Source organism: Staurois parvus, unplaced genomic scaffold (genome assembly GCF_062004578.1).
Source record: "Staurois parvus isolate SC_StPar_1 unplaced genomic scaffold, SC_StPar_1.0 ptg000183l, whole genome shotgun sequence".
In the NCBI taxonomy this organism is placed as follows: domain Eukaryota; kingdom Metazoa; phylum Chordata; class Amphibia; order Anura; family Ranidae; genus Staurois; species Staurois parvus.
The window spans coordinates 8,508,630-8,531,975 of record NW_028317979.1 but is presented as its reverse complement, the minus strand read 5'-3'; the positions used below and the strand labels follow the sequence as shown (position 1 = coordinate 8,531,975).

The 23,346-nt window shown below is 42.0% G+C and overlaps 1 protein-coding gene across 2 annotated transcripts in view; it reads left to right on the top strand.

Moving 5' to 3' along the window:
- Positions 1–15,163, top strand: part of ABCD3 (ATP binding cassette subfamily D member 3) — a 104,299-nt gene extending 89,136 nt beyond the window's left edge. For both annotated transcript variants that reach the window (XM_089677291.1, XM_089677290.1), the window contains exons 21-23: positions 1,360–1,464; positions 4,434–4,490; positions 13,533–15,163. In XM_089677291.1, coding sequence (XP_089533417.1) covers positions 1,360–1,464; positions 4,434–4,490; positions 13,533–13,610 — 240 coding nt within the window. In that variant the 3' untranslated portion in view covers positions 13,611–15,163. The remainder of the gene's footprint in view (positions 1–1,359; positions 1,465–4,433; positions 4,491–13,532) is intronic.
- Positions 15,164–23,346: the final 8,183 nt, after the last annotated feature.

Here is a 23,346-nt window from a genome sequence, read left to right as displayed (position 1 = left end):
CTCTTAGCTCACTTGAGAACTTCTGATATTTAGATCAGGTATCTATGAACAACACCAGTTCCAGTGTTTTACCTCTGCCTCGACTTCCCTTTTATCTGTCATTCATAAAGTACAGCACAAATGTAATCACTGTGCTTTGTGAATGGCACAACAGTGAAACTGGTAGTTTTTATAGATATACTTCCGATACAGTAGGAAGCAGAAAGTGTAGCTTCCTGATGTACATACCAGGAGTGGTTTTCGTAGCTTAGAGAGCTCCTGAAGAAAAAATAGTGATTTGTGTAAGGAAGAAAACAAAATGGGTAGGTTGCAGTTGTTGATCATTCTGTCTGAAAATGCTAATTCTCTGGCTGTCAATCATGCTGTTGTTTTGGCTTCAGATATGATAAGGTATTCGACTATTTGCTGTATGTATATGTGCTGGTTCAGTGCCAAACAAGTAGCATTTTCAGGAGGAGCTAGAAACTGCATCCTGCAAATTTTTCTCCTGATGGGTGTATCCTAAGCCATAATTGTGTAGAGCAGGCATGTCCAAAGTCCGGCCCGCAGGCCATTTACGGCCCGGGGGTCGGTTTAATACGGCCCTCCAACAGCCCTCCCTGCTCTGTGTAATGTGGCCCTCCCACGGCCCTCCCTTCTATGGCAGACAGTCTTCTGCTTGAGAGAAGAGGGCAGTGCGCATGCCTGACTGCGGCGTGTTCTCCCTGGTCTGTGTAAATACGGCTGTCGCACGGCCCTCCCATCTGTGGCAGACAGTCTTCTGCTTGAGAGCAGTGTGCATGCGTGACTGTGCCGCGCTGGGAGCGACAGAAGGCGGTGACGTCAGGGCCGGGCTTCCAGCGTGAAGTGTGTTTCTCTTCCCCTCCCGGCTGCCCAGCAGAGACTTCAGCTCCAGCTACATTTTTCACCCTTCACATTAGTGCACGTAAGTTTTTTTAAATTTATTTTCAATACATTGTGAAAACTCAGCTGTCAGTTGATCTTAATGTTATGAAATGAAAAATATGTCGTTTGCAATTAACTTGGCATAAAATAATTTAGTTGCATTTAATTGTAATGGTTCAAAGAATGTTCGGAAAAATGTTCGGCCCTCCACCATGTTCACTTCATCCAATCTGGCCCTCTTTGAAAAAAGTTTGGACACCCCTGGTGTAGAGGGTCATGGAGCTGCTAACTTGCATATTGGCCAGCCAGGAATGTCAAAAGAGTAGGATCACCATTATAATTGGAGATTTCAAAATATCCTTTATTGCAGTGTATTTACAAATGATCATTTTTAGATATGAGTTCTTTTTAGTCTGAGGTCTGTTTTTATGCCTTGCTTCTTTTTCTTCAATGCTTTTCTTCTTTTGATTTTAGATGGCACGTTTATTCTACCACAGGCCTCAGTTTGCAATCTTGGATGAATGCACAAGCGCTGTTAGTGTGGATGTAGAAGGTTATATCTACAGCCATTGTAGGAAGGTAAGTGAAGGAAATTGTGGTTACCTGTGAGGCATTCCAGTGGGGCCGCCCCTTGAGTATCAGGCCCCAGACAGATGCATGTTTTTCTCTTTTAATAATTGGCCAGTGGGTAGCACATTGGATATATGATGGTAAGCTATTTCTAAAGGTTTTATTTGAGACTATAAATCAGGAAACCAGTATATCCCAATAGCACTGAGTGTATACAGAAGTATTCTAAAAACAGTCTTTTGGAGACTTTTACATTGCACAGTCATTTGCGATGCAGGGGCTGATAACGGGAGACCTTGTAGTATAATGAATGAATGTCCTCCTTCACATAAATAACTTTCAGAACGTGCGTCTCAATTAGAAAAGAAAGTTTTGATCACTGCCATCAGTCTGCACAGCTCAGCCAAACATGTGGCTGTCACACCCATTCAATACGCTGTATAAATTACTCATAAACTGTGTTAACTTTTGTAACCTTATCAGTCATAAAAGTAACTAATGGCAATCTTTACTCCATTCACGTCATTTTGTATTGACACATCCTTATTACAAAAAAAAAATTACCATTTTTAAGGTTATTGTCAGAAAAGCATTTGGGATGTTGACATATTGAAATGCGGAGTACAGCAATTCCATCTTTGAGACAGATGTAGATTTTATATGCTCTATTTATAATAATATCACAACCGTTTCGATTACCTGCTGCTTGCATGGCAAATTTCTCTTTATGTCCTAAAACATTGCTGTAATAATGTATGGACAGGGGATACAAAAGTTTTACTTTTTGGTAAATATTACACTGCTTTATGTTTGAGTGATATGGTTGAATGCTAGAACAACACATATTCCAACTGTGAAGCATAGTAAAGAATAGTCTGATCTTGCAGTAGTGTCTCAGGACTTTTTATGGTAAAGCAAAATGTCAGTGTTTATTAAGATAGTTCTTATTTCTTAGATGATATTCAGCAATCATACAGAAAGCTACAAAATTTCTTAACGTGTCATTAAATGCAGAACATTAAAAACTGTCCATACGTGCTATATTAGAGAGGTGTTGATTTAGGCCCTTTTCACCCGAGCGGACCAATCAGTCAGTTTTTCAGGCGGACCTGATTGGACCCTCCTTTATCCTCCATGGAGCGGCGGGTTAAATTGGCATGTGTCCTTGTACACCCCCCTACATCCAATTCAATCTGATCCAATACACTAAAAACAGAGGGCCCATATAGGAGAGCGGGCTGTGTCTGTGTTTTCTCCACATAAGCAGAGCAGACACAGACCAGCCATCTGCCTGCTAAGCGGGGATCAGCAGACAGATCCCCAACTAAGCAAGCAGAATTGTGGCGGAGTCCGCCTCATGTGGAAGGGGCCTTACTAAAACTGAAGAGTGCAAAATCTGGTTCAGTCTTGCATAGAAGCCAGTCATCTTCCAGACCTCTGCTGTATCCAACAGAAGATCCACAAGGGCACCAGAGTAGTTGTCACTTCAAGTTCTTTAGAGTGGAGCAGAAACAGATCTCCCGTGTAACATGTAAAAAAGAGGTAGAGAAGGCGCCACTGAGTGCAGAGAGTTTGACAATTTATTAAAACAATACTGTGGATAACACTCAAATTTTGAAGATAAAAAACAGGTACATCTAAAATCTGTAAAGTTTTCGGGACCGGTAGGCATGAGCTGCGGATGAGAGAGTCTTTAATTCAGGTCCAGGGCTGTAACACTTCTGTGATGGCTCAGAGTCGATAGTTTGGCCCCCTTCCTTCCCCCTGCAGTCTTCTGGGACACTTCACAGGTCCCAGAAGACTGCAGGACCAATCTCAAGGTGCAGTAGGAAACCGGCTGTGAAGCCAGCTTCCCTTACTTGCAATGCTGGTGCTGGGAACCCAGGGTCTAGTGAAGAACCAGCCCGGGTCATGATGGCACTGGATCCCTGGACAGGTAAGTGTCCTTATATTAAAAGTCAGCAGCTACAGTATTTGTAGCTGCTGGCTTTTTTTTGGGGGGGGGCAACCTGGACCTCTTTAATCATAGAAAACCTAAAAAAGAAACTTGCTTCTGAAACACTTTCTAGTGCCTGTACAATGGTCCAGAATGCAGCGACCATATCACAGCTCAGGAGTGCCAATGCATGCTTAACGCAATATATATACTATGAATCTAGCCTTAGAGCCCATTCATGTTCTTAAAGCATATAAATGAAAGAAAAGTTCAGACAGCCGCACTTCAAGCACGGTAGTCCACCTTTATTAAGCATTCATGAACAGAGCAGCATAAAAGCACCTGAAAAGTCACAATAGGGGAGAGAACAGTTAATGCCTTTTGCGCTCCTCTTAGTGCTTAATCATAATACTTAGGTGTTTTTATTCATCTCTGTTCGTAAATGGTTAAGGTGGATTACAGTGCTTGGAGAGCAGCCATCTGGACTTTTCTTCTTTCATTATATGCACAGGTGTGCAAACTGGGCTGGCACCTGCTTAGAGTGCGTGAGGTATATATGCAAGTGGACCAACCAGGAGCAGTGCTCCATTTTTTTTTTTTTTTTTTTTTACATATTACTAAAGCAGTATTAAACCAAAAATGTAATATATTGCAGCTTACCATTTATTTGATGCGGTGGCTCCATTTGATTTCTTTAAGTCTTTTTTTCCTTCTGTTTTCACCTGGTGATCTGGCCAGTAACAAACCTCCTGTAATAGTGACCCCACTCTGGGTAAATGAGCACAGGGGGTACAGCAGACAGTAGCATTGCCAGTTTCGATGGAGGGGGTGTTATGTTCTAGCAGATGAAAATAGAAGAAAGAGAACCCAAAAAAGAAAACAAATGTTGCCATTACATCTAAGAATTGGTAAACAGCAATATTATAAATGTTTGCTTTTGGGTTTAATACTGTTTTTTAAATCGTAGCAGTAGTGAAGTTGTTAATTGTGATAAAGTGCAAAGTTTTGTTTGTTATATGTTTCTTTTTTTTATCTTTCCCAGGTTGGAATAACTCTGTTCACAGTGTCACACAGAAAGTCCCTGTGGAAACACCATGAGGTATAGTGTCTTTATACATTATTTCAGGGCAGTGCTGCTGCATGAGTAACATGTTGCACCCTCAATATGGGTGTAACATGCTACTAAAGGTGAACGTCTCCTTTTAATGTTAAATTAAAACACCACTGTACTACTTTAACCCCTTTTTTGACAGAAGATTTTGAAGATAAATGGCAATACATACAGGCAGTCCCCGAGTTAAGTACATTCGGCTTACGTAATACTCATACTTACGTACACTTCCCTCGGGACCGGAAGTCAAGCTGTCAGCATTCTTGTGCAGCAAGCTGATAAGAGACTAGCTGATAAGAGACATCAGAGAGACATAAGAGACAGAGACATCCATTGCTCGTTACTTGTGGGGCTAGCAGTGTCTGCCCACTATCTCCAAAGTGATTTAAGACTGTCTGTCTGCACCTCCGGGGAGAGGAAAGGAGAGGCTGTCAGGCTGCTCACTGAAGTGATCCTCCGTCTGTGCAGGGGGGAGGGGGCAGCGTGTGCTGTGTAAAGGAGAGCAGAGTTCTCTCATACAGTACATTACAGTACAGTGTATTTTTACCCTGCAATAATGCCTCCAAAGCAAAAAGCTGATGCAAGTGCTGGCACAGCAAAGAAAAGAAAAACAATCTCCTTGGAAGATAAAGTAGAAATAATAAAGAGATCAGAGAGTGGTGAAAAATCATCATCCATTTGCAAAGCATGTACTCTACACTGTACAAGAGTTTACAGTATAATATTTGAATGTTGAATTTGATGTTTAAACATTTACATGCACATAAAAGTTAAATATGTTAAGGCAAACATGTGTCCAAGCTGCAGTTCTTATGCAAAACACCAGTTTAGAGCCTCTTGAGGTTTTACTGCTTTCTGTAACCTTATTACAAAAACGTAATCTAATATCCTGTCGTTTGGTTAGTAGTTAGTGCTTATAAAAGTGCCTGATTCAACTTATGAACAAATTCGACTTATGAACAAACCTACAGTCCCTATCTTGTACGTAACCCGGGGACTGCCTGTATTGATAGATTTTTTTTTTTTTTTATTATCAAAATGGCAATACATATTGATAGATTTATTTTTTTTATTATCAAAGAAAATCAGGCCAAAAATTGTGAAAAAAAAAAGATGATGTACATTACAGGACACCGAAATTGATTCATAGACCATGGGTTATATTCAGGTGATTAGACACTGGCAAAACCTTTGCTGGGTCTGCCCCCTGATGTCCCCATATCACCCCGCTCATTCTGCAATTCTCCAATGTTTTGCTAGTGTCCTTAGGTGATAGATGCCTTCTTCTTTTTCACCAGGTTTAATTACCATTTTTGACTACTGCCTTAATTGCTCATTAGCAGTTTCTGGATCTGAGACCCTCAAACACACCCAGACCCCACAGCAGCAGGGCTAGCCTGTAATATTTTCTTATGGCACTGGATTCTGTGTTACACAGTGTAGTTAGCCTCAGGGTGCTATACAGGTCCAGGGTTATGGTCACTGCCTATGGCACCCAGACTCTGAAGACCCCTCTGAGAGTATTCCCACTTTGACAGGCAAACCCTGGACGTGACCAGCGATAGAATGTAAAAAAAAACAGTGTTACCCTGTACACACGGGCTATAAGGTCACAGATGTAAAGGGTATTTTTTCTCTAACTGTATTGTTTCACGATTTGGCTTAATGTGTAACATTATTAGAATGTATACTTGTTCACATTTGGCAGCTCTTTTCCACCTTCCAATTGGAAGTTCCTTTTTGGATAGTGACGTAGTGCTAATAAGATTTATAGCTGCACACTTTTGCCCACCATTTTCTGCCAACAACGCAAGCTGATTATTTGCCACACCACCTGTTGCCCAACTCCAATAGGTAACAGCCATTGGAACAAGATTAGCATCTGGGTTACTGTGACCCATGGCTGGACTGACCATTTGGAAACTTGGGCACTGCCCGAGGGACCGGGGTCAGTAGAAGGCCCCATGAGATGCCCCTGATACCTTTTTCATAGGCTTTTTTGAGTTTGGGCAAGGACACAGGGGCCCCATGAGTTGTCAGTCCGCCCCTGCTGTGACCCATTTATATGGACACACTGAACCCCTTTAATCCACGTACCCCACAGGGGAAGACCCTCACTTAGCAATGGAGGATTACAGGTGTTTGGCAGTGTGACACAAGACAGCTGATTGGCCAAACTTGGGGAAGGTATTTCCTCTACCTGGTAATTTCGAACCCTCTCATTTCCTCTTTCTGCATAAAGCCTTGGTATTGTGCATCCTGAAACTCCTCTGTCCCGCCATGCTCCTGTGGATACAAAGAGATCTACAAAAACTTGCAAAATGTTCACTGTTCGTGAACAGATATAATGTGAGGTCTATGACAACTGGGTCACTCATTTTTCACTCACCCAAAAATCTTTGCTGAGCAAGAAAAGGAGTTTGCAAAAAAGTGGGCTATTCCTGTTGTTGATCTTGCTGTTCTAAACAAACCTCTTACTGTACCTATTAAAGACGTTCCTTCCTTCAAGGATTCTGCCAAAAATTTAAGATGCTCCTAAATGCTTTGTTTAACCTAGCAGGCCCAGCCCTTGCTGCTATTTCTGTATGCCAAACTGCAGCTAACTGGACTAGGACAATAAATAACCCTATCATTCAGGATCATACTGTTATTGAGCAGTTTCATTGGTTGCCTTCTGCTCTTCTGTTTTGTTTTTGTGTAGATACCCTGGAACACATCATGAGACAAATATCCAGAATGTCTCTAATCTTCATTCATATACAGTGCATCCAGAAAGTATTCACAATGTTTAACTTTTGCCACATTTTGTCATGTTACACCCTTACTCCAAAATGGATTAAATTATTTTTTTTACTTAACATTCTACTAACAATACCACATAATGACAACATGCAAGAAATTCGTTTTGAAATCTTTGCAATTTATTAAAAATAAAAAACAAAAAAAAAACATGTACAAAAGTATTCACAGTCTTTGCCATGACACTCAAAATTGAGCTCTGGTGCATCCTGTTCCCACTGATCATCCTTGAGATGTTTCCACAACTTGATTGGAGTCCACCTGTGGGAAATTCAGTTGATTGGACATGATTAGGAAAGGCACAAACCTGTCTATATAAGGTCCCACAGTTACCAGTGCATGTCAGAGCACAAACCAAGCCATGAAGTCCAAGGAGTTGTCCGTAGACCTCTGAGACACAATTGTATCAGAGCACAGATCTGGGGAAGGGTACAGAAAAATTTCTACAGCATTGAAGGTCCCAATGGGCACAGTGGCCTCCATCATCCGTAAATGGAAGAAGTTTGGAACCACCAGGAATCTTCCTAGAATGGGCTGCCTGGCCAAAATGAGCGATCGAGGAAGAAGGGCCTTAGCCAGGGAGGTAACCAAGCACCCGGTGGTCACTCTGAAAGAGCTCCAGCATTTCTCTTTGGAGAGAGGAGGACTTTCTAGAAGAACAACCATCTCTACAGTACTCCACTCCACCAATCAGGCCTATATGGTAGAGTGCCCAGGTGGAAGCCACTCCTCAGTAAAAGGCAAATGGCAGCCCGCCTGGAGTCTGCCAAAAGGCACCTGAGGGACTCTCAGACCATGCGAAACAAAACTCTCTGGTCTAATGAAACAGAGACTTAACTCTTTGACCTGAATGCCAAGCATTCTGTCTGGAGGAAACCAGGCACCGCTCACTACCTGACCAATACCATCCCTACAGTGAAGTATGGTGGTGGCAGCATCATGCTGTGGGGATGTTTTTCAGCAGCAGGAACTGAGAAACTAGTCAGGATCAAAGGAAAGATGAATGCAGCAATGTACAGAGAACATCCTTGATGAAAACCTGTTCCAGAGCGCTCTGGACCTTAGACTGGGGCAACAGTTCTTCTTTCAACAGGACAATGACCCTAAGCACACAGTCCACATAACAAAGGAGTGGCTATGGGCCAACTCTGTGAATGTCCTGGAGTGGCCCAGCCAGAGCCCAGACTTGAACCCGATTGAACATCTCTGGAGAGATCTGAAAATGGCTGTGCACTGGCGTTCCCCATCCAACCTGATGGATCTTGATAGGTACTGCAAAGAAGAATGGGAGAAATTGCCCAAAAATAGGTGTGCCAAGCTTGTAGCATCATACTCAAAACGACTTGAGGGTGTAATTGATGCTAAAGTTGCTTCAACAAAGTATTGAGCAAAGGCTGTGAATACTTTTGTAAATGTGTTTTTTTTTTTTTTCTTTTTTTCGTTTTTTATTTTTAATAAACTGCAAAGATTTCAAAACAAACTTCTTTCACTTTGTCATTATGGGGTATTGTTTGTAGAATGTTGAGGAAAAAAATGAAGTTAATCCATTTTAGAATAAGGCTGTAACATAACAAAATGTGGCAAATGTTAGGAGCTGTGAATACTTTCTGGATGCACTGTATGCAGAATCTTATGGCTAAAGGCTTGGAAAGCGAAATTTGCCTATAAAATGCACCTCACATGAATGCTCTTTCAAGGAAGATGCCTGTCTGTTGAGGCACTTGACAAGTTCATCAAGGAGGTCACACATGGAAACGTTTTACTTCCTCAAAAGAAGGTGCCAAAACCACCCTCTTCAGGAAACTCTAGTTCCTCAAAACAAATATGTCAAAGCTTTTTTCACTTCTGTGTGGTGGTAACCAAATATACAACTTTAAAACTCCCAACCAAGCACCACGTGATGTCCTCCACATCCGTTGATCTGCACTCACCAAAAGATATTGCCAAACTTTCACAAATATGGCAGTTGCACTTATGAGATTCCAGGAATCTTCAATCACTGAGCTTCCTCCTATGTTTACATGTAATCTCTCCACCAGCGAGCATCCAAAGGAAGAACCGGCTACCCTTTGGAAGAAGTCATCAAACCAATGAAATGCATTAGGGCAGAGCCAAGCTTTGTGTGTGTTTTATTGGTGGCATTCAGCTGTGCATCGGGCAGTGTCTTAACACAGCGCGGCAAGCTGTGCATAAGACACAGACAGGAGCACTCGCCACACACTGCTGTGATCCAGTGGGGTAATTTTTGGATGCTTTGCTGTACAAGCTGAATGTGAGTATATTGGCTTTGTGTTAATAAAAGATTTTTAATCCCACGGTGTCACACTTTGTATGGCTTCTTCCTTTGTATGCTCACTTGTGGAGAGATTACATGTAAACATCAGAAGACAGCTCAGTGATTGAAGAGGCAGATTTCATCTTTCTGGGATCTCGGTAGTGCAATTGCTATTTTTGTGAAATCCTAGCAATATGTTTTGGTGAGTGCAAATCCATGTAGGTGGAGGACAGCACATGTGGTTTGGTTTAGTATTTTAAGGCTACGTTCACACTAGCCTTGTTTTCAAGCGGCAGAAAGGCTTTTGGGAAGCGTTTTTACCGCTTCCCAAACGCCTCAGTCAATTCTGCCCATTGCAGCACATGGTGCTGTTCTTACGGGAGCGGTAGCAGCGCGGCAAAACGGAAGTCTCTGGTCGAGTCAGGAGGCGTTGAAGCCTCCTATTCTAGTCTATGGTGCCACTCTGCAAACGCCCGGCCGGCAGTTTCGGGGCGTTTGCGGAGCGGTAACACCATCCAAACTTCATTATAGGCGTTTGTGGGGCGTTTTTAACGCTCGGCAAACGCCTAGCAACCACCGCTGAACCGCGCATGCGGCGTTTGCGGAGCGTTAAAAAACGCTCCACAAACGCAGGACCAACGCTTGCCAAACACTATAGGGGCGTTAGGCAAGAGTTGGTAAAACAGTCAAGTGTGAACGAGCCCTAAGGGTGGACATTTGGTCACCACCACAAGGAGTGAAGAAAGAAGCTTTGCTAAATTTTTTTGTACACAGTATCGCGTTGTATCCTTTTTCAGGTTATTGTGGGACAATGTTGAGTTCCTTGGGTATTTATGTACCCATACATTATTTATTTTTTTATTTTGAAGTGATGTCATTTTAGTTGACATATTGACTTGTATAACAAGGTACCTCTGTTGCTAGAACCAGAGGTCCTCTAACTCTGGCCTTGGATGCTCTAGGTATCCACTAATCTCAGTTTAAGCTAGAAATAAGAGCAAGAGAGGAAACTAGTGATTCTACTGGCTCCCTGATCCAGGAGAACCTAGTACACAGAAGTGCTTAGACTTCTAGCAGATGATCCTTGGCCTCTTCACAACAGGCTAGATTTCCTATCTCAAGGCTTTCTATTTCACCCTGCTTCACAGTTTCTGGCTTTAACAGCATGACAGGTCTGAACAAGAATTTCTCTGTGTTTTGCCTGTGCTTCCTCCTTTTCTGAAAGCAAAAAAGACCACTTCCAGGAAGATTTATTAAAATTTAGTTTGCCTGGTGCAAGCACAGTCTATTGAGTCCCAGAGATGACCCTGTTCCTCTTTGTATGCACTTCCTGCAAGCAAGTCTTTATCAGAGTCTAGCTCTTAGAACCCTAAAATTGCAGGTATCTGTGTTTTCCATCCTCTTCCAAAGGCTTTTGGCCTAGTTGTTTTTCATATTGGGTACCCCTTACAACATCCTGTGTTTTCTTGGACCTTAATTTGGTTCTCTCTGCCCTGCAGACTCCAACCTTTGAACCCATCAGGGATCTTTCCTTAGAGGTTCTTTCCAGCAAAGTAGCCGTTTTGGTAGCCAGCATGTCTGCCAGACATGTCTCTGAACTAGCTTCCCTTTCCTGGAAAGAGCCTTTCTTTGTACTTCACAAAGAAAAGATTGTATTGCGTCCAAGACCATCCTTTTTTTCCAATGGTGGTTTCAGCATTACATTTCAATGGGGACATTGTTCTGCTATCCTTTTACCCTGCTCCTAAGCAGCCAAAGGATACATATAAAAAAAGATAAGGATAAACTGTCACAGCGCACAAGTCCCAGCTTCCAATGGCCACTAATCTGTGTATACTAGTGTCCCAAGAAGGGGGTTGGGGGATGCCCAGATGATGTGTATTCCAGGGGACATGCAACTTCCTTGATAGATCCAGGGTGATTCAACCAAAGCTCAAAGACAGAAGGGACAGGAGCACGTGAACCCAGTTAAAATTCACAATAGCATTTTATTACAAAGATAAAAAGCACAATTACATCTGAGTAGCTGTACATCAGCAGGGATTGTAGAGATCAAGGAGTCACATCAGTGAGGCTATATACAGCGGTGGCTGCTCACGATCCCAATGAAGGCTGAGCAGGTCCCCGAGCTGACATTGGGATCATGAGCAGCTACCACTGTGTATAGTCTGATGTGACTCCCCAGTCCCTACAATCCCTGCTGATGTTCAGCTACTCAGATGTAAGTGTACTTTTTATCTTTGTAATAAAATGCTACTGTGAATTTAATTGGGTTCATGCACTCCTTAAGCATTGCGTGAAAGAATCTTTATATTGCCTGGTTATAATCGGACTCATTAGAGTGTACCTAAAAAGCTACTGCTTCCATTAGACAAATGTATTCTCCTTTCTTCTTTCTTTTGGATCTTGTAAGGGGCAGCTTGCTTCAATATCCACCATTGCACATTGGATCAAGAGCTTGATTACAAGAACTTATGCTTTTAAACAAAAACCTCCTTCTGCACTGTTGTGCCCCCACTTCACCAGATCTGTGGGAGTATCTTGGGCTTTTAGGCACCAAGCTTATATTGCCCAACTGTTCAAGTCCACCACCTGGTATTCTGTTGAAACTTTCTAAAAATTTTATTGGGTGGATGTCCAATCATCTGTGGATGCAGCTTTTGGCCGCAGGGTTATTGCAGCTGCACTCTGAACTTAGGTCTTTGACCCCTTAGACCTGTTGGAAGAGTTCCATTTGCATAGTTGCTGCCCACTCTTTGTGTTTAGTTCTTGGGTATGTCCCATGGTGTAAGAATAGATTGTCTGTTCCCTGTACTGTACAATTAAGATAACATGAATGTTTAAATGTTTGAGTACAGTACAAGAGACAGAACACCCTCCTTGGCCACCCCTTGTTGCTTTGCATTGCTTTCTACAAAACCGATGACTTGTTGACTGGGGTAGGGTTATCAGGGAAATGCACCAGGGGGGCATGTCCTCAAAAGCTTGCTCCAGTCACCTGGAGGTAGGAGCCTATAACTCACAATTTATGAATACATTGCCTGTAGTGTACCTTCAAGATATGAAATTTTACCGGTAAGTCAAAATCTTTTCCCTCCTCCTTCCCTTTCCATTCCCCCCAACCTCATCTTTGATGTCCCTTCTGGCCACGCCATGCAGTCATGCTACAGAGCTTAGAGTCGGTCAGATTCTCCCTGCAGCAGTCTGAACCCTGATTATACTGTATAATCTGTCATAGTTTAGATAACAGGCACACAGGAGGAGAGACTGCTGAAACCACAGAAGAGATGCTGTTAGGCAGTCTGTCATCTCCTCTGTCAGAATCTCCTGCAGTGTGAGCAGGGAATGGTGCAGGATCTGCATTTACACCTATCTACCCCCCCTTTCCCAATGTCAATCAGATCCCCAACTGTCAACCATTTCCCTTTCCTGCATTGCCAGCTCCTCCTCCTTCTCGCTATCATTCATCCCCTCCTTCCTCCCTCAAGCTTGTGTATGCCACCACTTGCGTACACCCCCTTCCCTCCCTGATACCCTATTCCTGCTGCAAGAACCCTCCCCTCCTTTTACATGCCACTAATTAAGTTCTCATGCCACTGCACCTGCTACACTATCCCCAAAGCTTAAAGCACTACATCCTTGCTTGTTCAGCACCAGGCACACTAGTTTTAAATAATTGAGAAGTCAAACTTCTGTAGATCAAACATATTCACATTTGTGAAAAGTGCCACCTTGTGTGGAAAATTCGTTGTTGTGGGATATCTGAGAGATGAAAGAAATAGGCAAGTAATTCAACCCACTAGGGCACTTCCAAAGCTGAAATTTCAGTTTTGTATGAAGTTGTGCTCTACTGTTCATTACATTTTGATGCATGCTATATACAGTATATCTAGATATCCTCTAGGTTTCTACTCCTCTGACTCCTATTCACCAGTACTTTCTCACTCTCTTTGCAGTACTACCTCCATATGGATGGGCGAGGAAATTATGATTTCAAGCCAATCACTGAAGACACAGAGGAGTTTGGATCTTAGAGTGATGTTAATGGAAAGCCTATAAATTGACCATAACTCACGGAAACACCATGAAGATAGTTTTGTTTTTTTAATTAGGTTACCTAATCCTACAAATCCAAGTCTAATGTAGAATCTTTACATCTGTGCATACTCTAATGTAATTATTAACACTACTGTACTAAGGGGTACATACAAGTATACCTCCTCCAGGTTCAAGCCAGTGGATCTGATCTGAGTCAGTAGTTGCATCCTTTGACTTTCTTGGCCAGGGACTGATCTGCCCATTACCAAGTAGGAGTGAAAGATCCATCCCTTACTTTATCAGCTTTCCTTAACAATTAAGGGACAGTATGATTGGCCTGTATGTGCTTCCTTTTTAAGCATTGACTGCACTGTTGCCTGTAGCCATAGGCATTTTGAGATAGCAGTACAACTGATTTAGCATTTTTTTATTTTAAATTAATCTCAGGTTATTTTTTTTTTCTTGTTTTGGAATTTTGAAATAATGTTAAGACAATGGACAAGATGCACTTAATGATTTATGTAAATTAACCAAATTTCTTAGTGTTATAACGCCAAAATCAGGACTCACAAGCAGAGGGGATACATCAGAATATGTTCATTGCTTTGCCAATGTGGATCTTGTGTGAGTACCTGAAAAGTGTCTTCTAAGACAGCCAGTCAGATACTTTGATTGATCCTTCAATCTATTACAGCTGAACTCCAGGCAGATGCTCTTTTCTATGCAGGGTCATTTAAAAAGTTCATATTTTTTTCAATGCAACTGGTGTAAGTGCCTGAATTAGACTTGGTGTGAACCTCTTGCAATCTCCTGTGCAGTGGAGCTCAGACCGGGAGAGGGAGCACCCCAAGTAGGCCAATCATGTTTGCTGCAGTGCTTATGTTCTAACCAGCAATATGCTGACAAGAGAAGAGCAGAGTGATATAAGATGAGTTCAGCAGTCTGCTGTTTTTCCTTTGCTATTCAATTTACAGCTGGGAGCAGAGACAAGACCTTGCTGTGTTACTTTACTGCTGTAGGTAAGTCAGGTCTTTGGGCAGTATTTCATCTATGTATTTTAGTTTTAAGCCTGAAGTACACTTTTAATAAAAATGGGAGAAAAATTGATTGACAGCACAGATGTGTAGCTTTGTAGACACTTTAAAAATAAGCGTCATATGAATTAGTTCTCCACAAGCCCTAAAACTTCTGCCAGTATACTATGAAGAGCAGGCAGGCCAAAGCCAGTTTTATGCCACTAGTTACGTCTGCTGGCATGATGCTGTTTGTCTTCAGTTTTATATGTAATTACAGATTTACACTTCCCACCTGCAGATTTCAGTGTATTTTTTCAGATCCTTCCCATGTAATTTAATGATAACCTATTAACTTAAAACTAACTGTTAATTGAAAGGATTTTAATACTGTTGAACAAGGAGATCACTGTGTGGCATAATATAAATGTTTTGGAGATATGGGTTGGGGGTAACAGAGTTGGATGGATATGTTGGAATACTGTACATGAAGGTAGGCACTGAGTATGCAATAAATGGGATACGTGTAAATCCTTTTCCAGTGTCTGTAAAGTTCATTCTTAAAAGCACTATAAACCTTCTTACCTGCACAAGGTGTACATAGATCCAGTAGTTTCATGATGTCTGTTGTTGCCCTGTATGCACATCCTATATTAGTGTAAATTCTAATTTTCCTATGTCAGCAGCATGTGCTCAAAAATGAAGCATGCCACTTGGCACTGCATAGGTGCATGACCTCTGTCTGTAGTCTGAGAACCGACACATCCCGTGAAGAACCTACATATCAAACAATTCCTGAATCTCTGTCTAGTGCTGATTCTAGTAATAATTAGATCTGACACTGCCACAAGTAGGCAAAGCTTTCATAGACACACAGAGAGCTTACCATGCAGCTGGAAGATTTATTTTTTTGTACAATAGTACGCTTATGCTTGTGATGTGACATAGAGGGGATGGCAATGCATGCACTGGGCACTGTGTGACCTATAACAGGAAATTATCTTGTCCTTTTGACAAATAGGGACAGACTAGCTGTAGGAAGCCATGGACATAAGAGAAGTGATCAGCCATGACACTATAAACTACAGCCACAGCAAGGTAAGACCAACAGACCACATAGGGAATATAACTACACTAGTACTTAGATAAAACAATGAAAACCTATGAAAGCACAAAATACCTTTTAAAGTCTTCTATGCTCTTACTGAAAATATAAAATATACATTTCTGTCAGATAAAGATTGCAAATCGGTACTCCTCCAGCTGTTTGTCATTTTTTATAAGTCATGCAAGTGTTGTAAACTATACAGGTATTAAAGGATAACTAACAAAAATTATATATTGCAGCATACAAGTTGTTAGAGAAATGCCAGAAAAAGCTAATGCAGCTATCACATCTATTTATGTTCACCTGATATTGCTAAGCATAACACACTACCTATCACTTTTGTGTCTATACTCCTTTCTCCTCTGTGTCTGTGGAAGGAGCCATGAATGTCATTCAGGCCGGTCTCTATTGCATGGTGGACTAATGGGATTACAAGTTTTTAAAACCAAGAGAACAATATGTATGATGTTATTTCAGGTCACAAGAACTAACAAAGACATTACATTTCTGGCAAGATTAATTTGTATTTTCTGCACTTGCTAAAATGTTCTTATCCTGAAAAATAGATGCCATGCATTGCAATTTTGTTTGGTTTAGATGCACTTTAAGGCACATGTTTACCCCACCACAAATTTACTAATAACTGAACTTGACAAAAACAGATTATGAAAACAGATGATGTGGGCAACCCACGTGTAAAGAATGCTGAACACAATTATGTTCTACAAGATCATACATGACTGTAGCTGACAAGACCTTGGAGATTTGGATAGTTTGCAAGGAACCATCAGAGACAAAAATTAGTGAAACTAATAAACTCAAAATACTGTATGTGCTTACTAAAAGTAGACTACATTTTCCCAGTAATGTCAATTTTGAACATTGCAGGGAAGTTAGATGGATCCTCGTACCTGTATCTTACAAAAAAAAGAGTGGACGATCCCTTCAAAGGGAAAGTGATTGTAAAGCCTAGAATGTTTTTTTTTTTTTTTTTAATTGAAAGAAGGAAGGGGAAGAGGGGGGAATAGTTTGTGGGTGTTTTTTTTTTTTTATACCTTAATAAAAGGAATCTATTAAGGTAAAAAACCCAACTTTAGAGCCACTTTAGGTAAACCCCTCTTAGACAGTTGTAGGCTGGCAGGAGACCGCGAGTCAGTAGATTTCGCTGGACTGCGGTGGTCTTCAACAGATGGGAGTAGATGGAGCGAAGAGAGAACTGATTGATCCTTTGCTGGTGAAGTTACTACTTTGCTGTGGTCCTTGAAGGATAAGGAAAGCTTGAAGGGAAAAACTCAGTGATACCTGATTTGGTGGCAAATAGGGCTGAGGTGTAGGGCTTCATCTGTCGGCATTTCACTAAGGTGGTTTGAGCAAGGTCGGCGAAGACCTGGTAGCGGTGACCTTAAAACCAGAGATATGGCTTACCTCTGGCCACTTGTAGGAGAGTTTCTTTGGTGCGGTAGTATGTAAACTTGATGATTATGTTGCGAGGCAGGCCTTCCGTTCTCTTGGGGACTAACTGTGGGCCTCCATTCTGTGTGGGGACCTAACTTGCAGATCTCCTTGGTTAGGTGCATGGCCAGTTTAGTTGTGGCGGTCGAGAGCTCGGCTTACAGCATGGCCTTAAAGCATGCCAGGAGCACGGAGTCCTGCAGGGCCTGTGGGGGAGGCATCGGGGGCTCGTCTAGGTTCTCTCCCATCTCCGGAAGGTGAACAAAGTCCTCCGCTAGTAATTGTGAGTAGGGGTCCGGGCTCGTGGCCGGGGCCTCCAAGATGGCGTCGGGCGGGTTGGCCTCGTCTGTGTCTCGGTTTGTCTGCTTAATGCTAGACGCCTGGGTAGACGTGGTGCACTTCCCCATGAGGTGCCCAGAGGTCCAGAGATTCTGTGGCTGGGCAATGGATCTGGTAGCGAACCCTCCAGGAGGCTAATAACAGGCGGATGTCAGCACATGGCCATTTTGAGTCACTGCACACCAGTGCCCTGAATTATATAATTTTTTTTAAATTCTAATTTAACAAACTTGTCATACAGTTTATTCCAAAGAAATGTGCTTGGGATTAATGCATCTGGTTGTGCAATTTCTAGAACCAGATACAAATGTGTTTAAGTCCTTTGCTATAGTCAGGGTATTTTCTCACACGTTCGCAAACATTCTGCTCTGTAATTTGAAAATACATATACCTACAGATTGCAAAATACAAAGTTGTCACATTTGCATTAATGGAGATCTGCCAGAATCCTGAACAATTTGTTCTGTATGCATGGCATGATCCTATTCAGTGGCATTAAATCACAACTTATAATTTCTTCCCACAATTATTTTTTGGATCAAATTCAAAACTGAAAGCTGTTTAACCGGTAGAATGAAGGTAGTGGTGTATATTTTGTGCAGACTCAGAAACCAACTCCAGACAAATTTTTTCTCTAGTTTTGGACAGAGCAGGAAAGAGTGTGACGAACGCGGAGCCCAACCCCTGCTCTTCTCACCAACTCATGACAAAGGACGGGGCACGCTCACGCCTCGCTGTCACTCTTGTAACAATGCCACTCTCAGCTGCACCCTGCACAAAGATTTTCCAACTCGCAGCACCACAATCTGGGTACCACAGCCTGAGAGCGATTGTCACTTGGTTAAGTTACTAAGCAATTGGCTCTTTAAGCTACCACCACCACCACCTTTTGACTGAGAAGGAGGAAACTCATAATCTTAGCAATAACGACTATGATTTTTTTGAATAAATGTCTGCACCACCCACTATCACCACAAACAGGTATGTTCAGAGATTTATAATACAGTAGCACTCTTCAAGAGACCTAGATTCTTTTAGTTTGCATTAATAGCCTTAGCGAGAGTTTTAACTCTTTTTCAAAATAGGTTTTAATAATGAAAAGGTCAAAATGATGCAAATAAAATATTTACAAAAAAAGGGTGTTAAAAAGAGACTATAAAGCAACAGAGAATTAAAGAGGAGTTGAAAATGAAGAATACTTGCAGAGTCCTTGGTTTTAGCAGAGTCCAATTGATCAAGCAAAAACGGTGGCTCTCTCAAGTCCAGTTTAGGTGTTCCTTGGCTGATGTTGATCGAGTGCTTCCAGAAGGTCTTGAAATTTCCTTTTTCTGTGGTATCAATTACCCAGTTTAAGGGGTGGTGGCTGGGAGGTCACCATGTTTATGACTGTATCATGGCCCTCACTTACAAAACATTTTATACTAATATTAATATCTTTTACTATGTACTAGTTGCATTCTGGAAATTGGTAGATTATTGTTCAGCATAAAATTTCATCTCCAGGGATACCAAACAGAGTATTTCAGATGGGTCTGTCACCCAGGAGGTAGGAGACTGCTTTTTCTCCTTTTTGTATGTGCTAGCTTAGTCATGTATGTCCTTGATTTGTCCAGTATGATATTCCCCATTCAAACATATACCTTTATATTAATGTGTTATGTGATATGTTTACAAATGTTAATGAGATAATACGCATTATTGAATGTAACAAAATGGGGGAGTATGATGACTTGTGCATTTTTGGGAACTGACTCTGGATTCCTATTTTACGTTAAAGTAGAACTAAAAACATTTTTTTCTTGTTTTGGATAGAGTAAGGGAGAATTATAAGCCCGGATAGTTTTTTTTTGCCATATTTGTCCTATTGGAGAAATTGTCCTTCATATAGCCAAAACAAGAAGCCAGAGGAAAACCCTCCAAAGTGGTGGAATCGCTGGTTGTCACCAGGATCACAAGAACTAGTGTCCCCATTGAAAAATTTCCATTCTACAGTATTCCTGTTCTAGTGACAGCTGAAAATTTGCACTTTTCTTTCATTTTCAGTGATAATGGTAAATGGGACAAAAAGAGGGTGAATCTTCCTGATGGGGGGCACAGACAGCAGTAATAACCTGATAGGTGTTCTAATCCTTCTCCACTCTATCCAAACCTAAAACAAAGTTTTTCTTTTAGTTATACCGTATTTTCCGGCGTATAAGACGACTTTTTAACCCATAATAATCTTCTCAAAAGTCGTGGGTCATTTTATACACCGGTATACGGCGTGCTGAAACTTCCGAGCCGGTGTCAGGGTGGCACTTTTTATGGGGGCGGCGCCACTGCCACACCCCCCCCCTCCAACGGAAGGGACACTAAGTACAGGGGTGGGCAGGAGGCTGCTGTTTCTTACCTGGCTCCGGTTCCAGTCCCACGACGATCCAGTCCAGGAAGCGCAGCTGCTCCTTCATTCAGTTTGGCCGCTCGGCTCCGCCTCCTCACCGGTGATTGGGCGCCAGAACTGTAGCTCAGGAAAGGCACACAGGCGGCCAATCACCGGCGAGGAGGCGGAGCCGAGAGGCCCCGTGAAAATCGATTGAGGGAGCGGCCGGTTAGTGTGCCATGCAGATGGTGCTGCTGCAACCACGTATGCTGGCTGCAGCAGCACCATGCTGGAACAGGGGTCCGCAAGTGTCATTGGTGTCAGTGGGAGGAATAGTGCCCCATCATTGGTGTCACTGATACTTATGATGGGGGCATTATTCCTCCCACTGACACCAACGATGGGTCACTATTCCTCCCCCCCCCCCCACTGACACCAACGATGGGGAACTATTCTTCCCCCCCCACTGACACCAACGATGGGGCACTATTCCACCCCCCACTGACACCAATGATGGAACACTATTCCTTCCCCCACTGACACCAATGATGGGGTACTATTCCTCCCACTGACACCAATGATGGGGCACGATTCCTCCCACTGACACCAAAGATGGGGCACGATTCCCCCCACTGTTACCAATGATGGGGCACGATTCCCCCCACTGTTACCAATGATGGGGTGCTATTCCTCCCACTGACACCAATGATGGGGTGCTATTCCTCCCACTGACACCAATGATGGGGTGCTATTCCTCCCACTGACACCAATGACGGGGCACGATTCCTTGCTCTGACACCAATGATGGGGCACTATTCCTCCCACTGACACCAATGATGGGGCACTATTTCTCCCACTGACACTGATGGAGTACTATTCCTCCCACTGACACTGATGGGACACTGTTCCTCACACACTGATACTAATGATGAGGCACCATCATTGGTGTCAGTGGGAGGAATAGTGTCCCATCATTGGTGTCAGTGGGAGGAATAGTGCCCCATCATTTGTGTCAGAGCGAGGAATCGTGCCCCATCATTAGTGTCAGTGGGAGGAATACCATACTGAAATACCATACCATATTGAAATCAAATCTGATGTTTTTTAATTTTTATTTGGTGTGCGTTGGAAGAGGGGTAGTCTTATACGGCGAGTATAGCCCAAACCCTATATTTTAACAGGAAAAGTAGGGGGGTCGTCTTATACGCCCAGTCGTCTTATACGCCGGAAAATATGGTATTTTTTTTTTTTTTTTTAACAGCAGTCACTAAAGTAATTTCAGGGAAAAGCTCAAGGCTAAAGTGTAATTCCAGTCAAAACCTAACTAAGCCTAAATCTACTCCCACTCCCACCCTAGGCCTATTCTGTCTACCCTGTAAAAGGAAAGATGTCTATACTTACCTATTCTGAAGTCACTCTGGTCCAGTCATATGATTTATCCAGCGATGGCTTCAGTGTAGAGGAGAGATCGCAAGTAACTGCTGCGGAGCCTGGGTCACCCATAGGCTTACTATGGAGAACCCATTCTCAGCTATCGCTCCTCTCTGATAAAGCTGGTGCTGAGTCCCTCTGGGGGGTGATCAGGGATTTTTTTTATACTTTATTTTATGATGGTAACTGTAACAGCAATGTTTGAACTGTCAAAAATAGGTTGAATCCATAACAGCTGTGATTAGTAGTGATCTGTGATTGGCTACAGCTAATCAAATGGTACAGGATGCTGTGATTGGCCCAGGTATAAAGTGATAGCTGTGGGCCAATCAACATTACTGTATAGAAAGCACAGTTGTTATGAATGACATTCATTCATAACAGTTTTGTTGACATTGTGAACCTGCCTGTTCCACCCGCCTGCAGTAAATGTATTGTGGGCAAAGGTAAGTGGCAATGCTAAACACATCTAAATAGAAGTGCTGACTTTAACCAAACAGGCATTTATTGATGCTTTAGGTTGGGTTTACACTTGCAGCAGAGCTTGCCTCTTCTCTAAAAATGGATGCACATGTGGATTGTGAAAACAAATTGTAAAAAAAAAAATGTAATTTCTTCATATTTCAAAAAAGTGTGACAAAAAAATTACAACTTCAAAAAACTTGCCATGCCTCTTACTAAATATCTCAGACTCTACTTTCCAAAAAGGGGCCCTTTGGGGGAAATTTGTACTGTCCTGGCATTTTAAGGGCCTCAAGAAATAAGATCAGCTGTCAGTACATCAGAATTGATTAATTTTCAGTTATGTATCCCAGAGTTTGTAGATGCTATAACTTTCACACAAAGCAATTAACATGCACATATTGGGATTTTTTTTTACCAAAGACATGTAGCAGAATGCATTTTAGCCTAAATGCATGGAGAAATTTTTTTTTTTTTCTATTGGATATGTTTTAAAACATAAGATATTTTTTCAATATTTACATTCATTATTAAAAAAGAGAAAAGAGAAAAAAAAAATCTGTAGCGATCAAATGCTACCAAAATAAAGTTTTATTTGTGTGAAAAAAATTATATAAAATTTTATTTGCTTACAGTGTTGCACAATTGCGCAATTACCAGTTAAAGTAGTGCGGTGCCGAATAGCAAAAAATGGTCTTGTCCTGATGGTGGTAAAACCTTCCAGACCTCAAGTGGCTAAACAAGTTAACAGGTTTCAGCAGGCTTTCAACAATCAATGCTGAAGCTTATGGAAGCCCGTAAGGAATTTGTTTAAAAGGACAGTAGTCCTACCCGGTGTAATATATAACATGGTGCCAAGTAAACATGAGCTGCTGGACTTGTCATATGCACCCACTCGTCAAGTGTTCCGACCATGTCTGCCCTATCCACTATACTTCCCTCTGCAGAGAAGCTGTATTATAGCTTCCAGCAATGAAAAAAGCTCTATGAATGGAGGATGGGTGAGTGAATGAAAGGTTGGCCTCCCCATTCACCTCTGCAACACCAAAAAATGACCACTGTGTGGGTGTGCAGGGGGACAGAAGACTGAAGATTTATCTGAAGACAGCAGCCACCAGCACAAGGTTTCAATGTAAGTACTGTCCATTCTGAAAAAAAAAAAAAAAACAGCATAAACTTAGGTTTTTAAGGAAAAAATAAAACCTTTTTGTAAACATATTTGATTTATAGCTAATGCGTTTTTCAAAAGATTAAATCTTATTTCCTTTCTAATATGTAGATTACATTAAGCATTGTTTACATTTTTTCTCTATGAGTAAGCCCTGTGGGTGGGGTGAAACGCTTCGGGGGTGTGGCTTTGGAGGAGCCTAGGTAGAGGCTGCTTTCTATCCCTCTTTGTATATGGGCTGTTAGGAGTGCGGCGTCTTTGCATCTTACATCATACAGTGGACCTGGATGAACATTATAGATGTCAGCACCTGGATTCCGTTGATTACTGGAGCACAACCACTGGTGCTCTAAGCTATTTTATGGGGCCACAATGTTTACGACAATAAATCAATGAACTA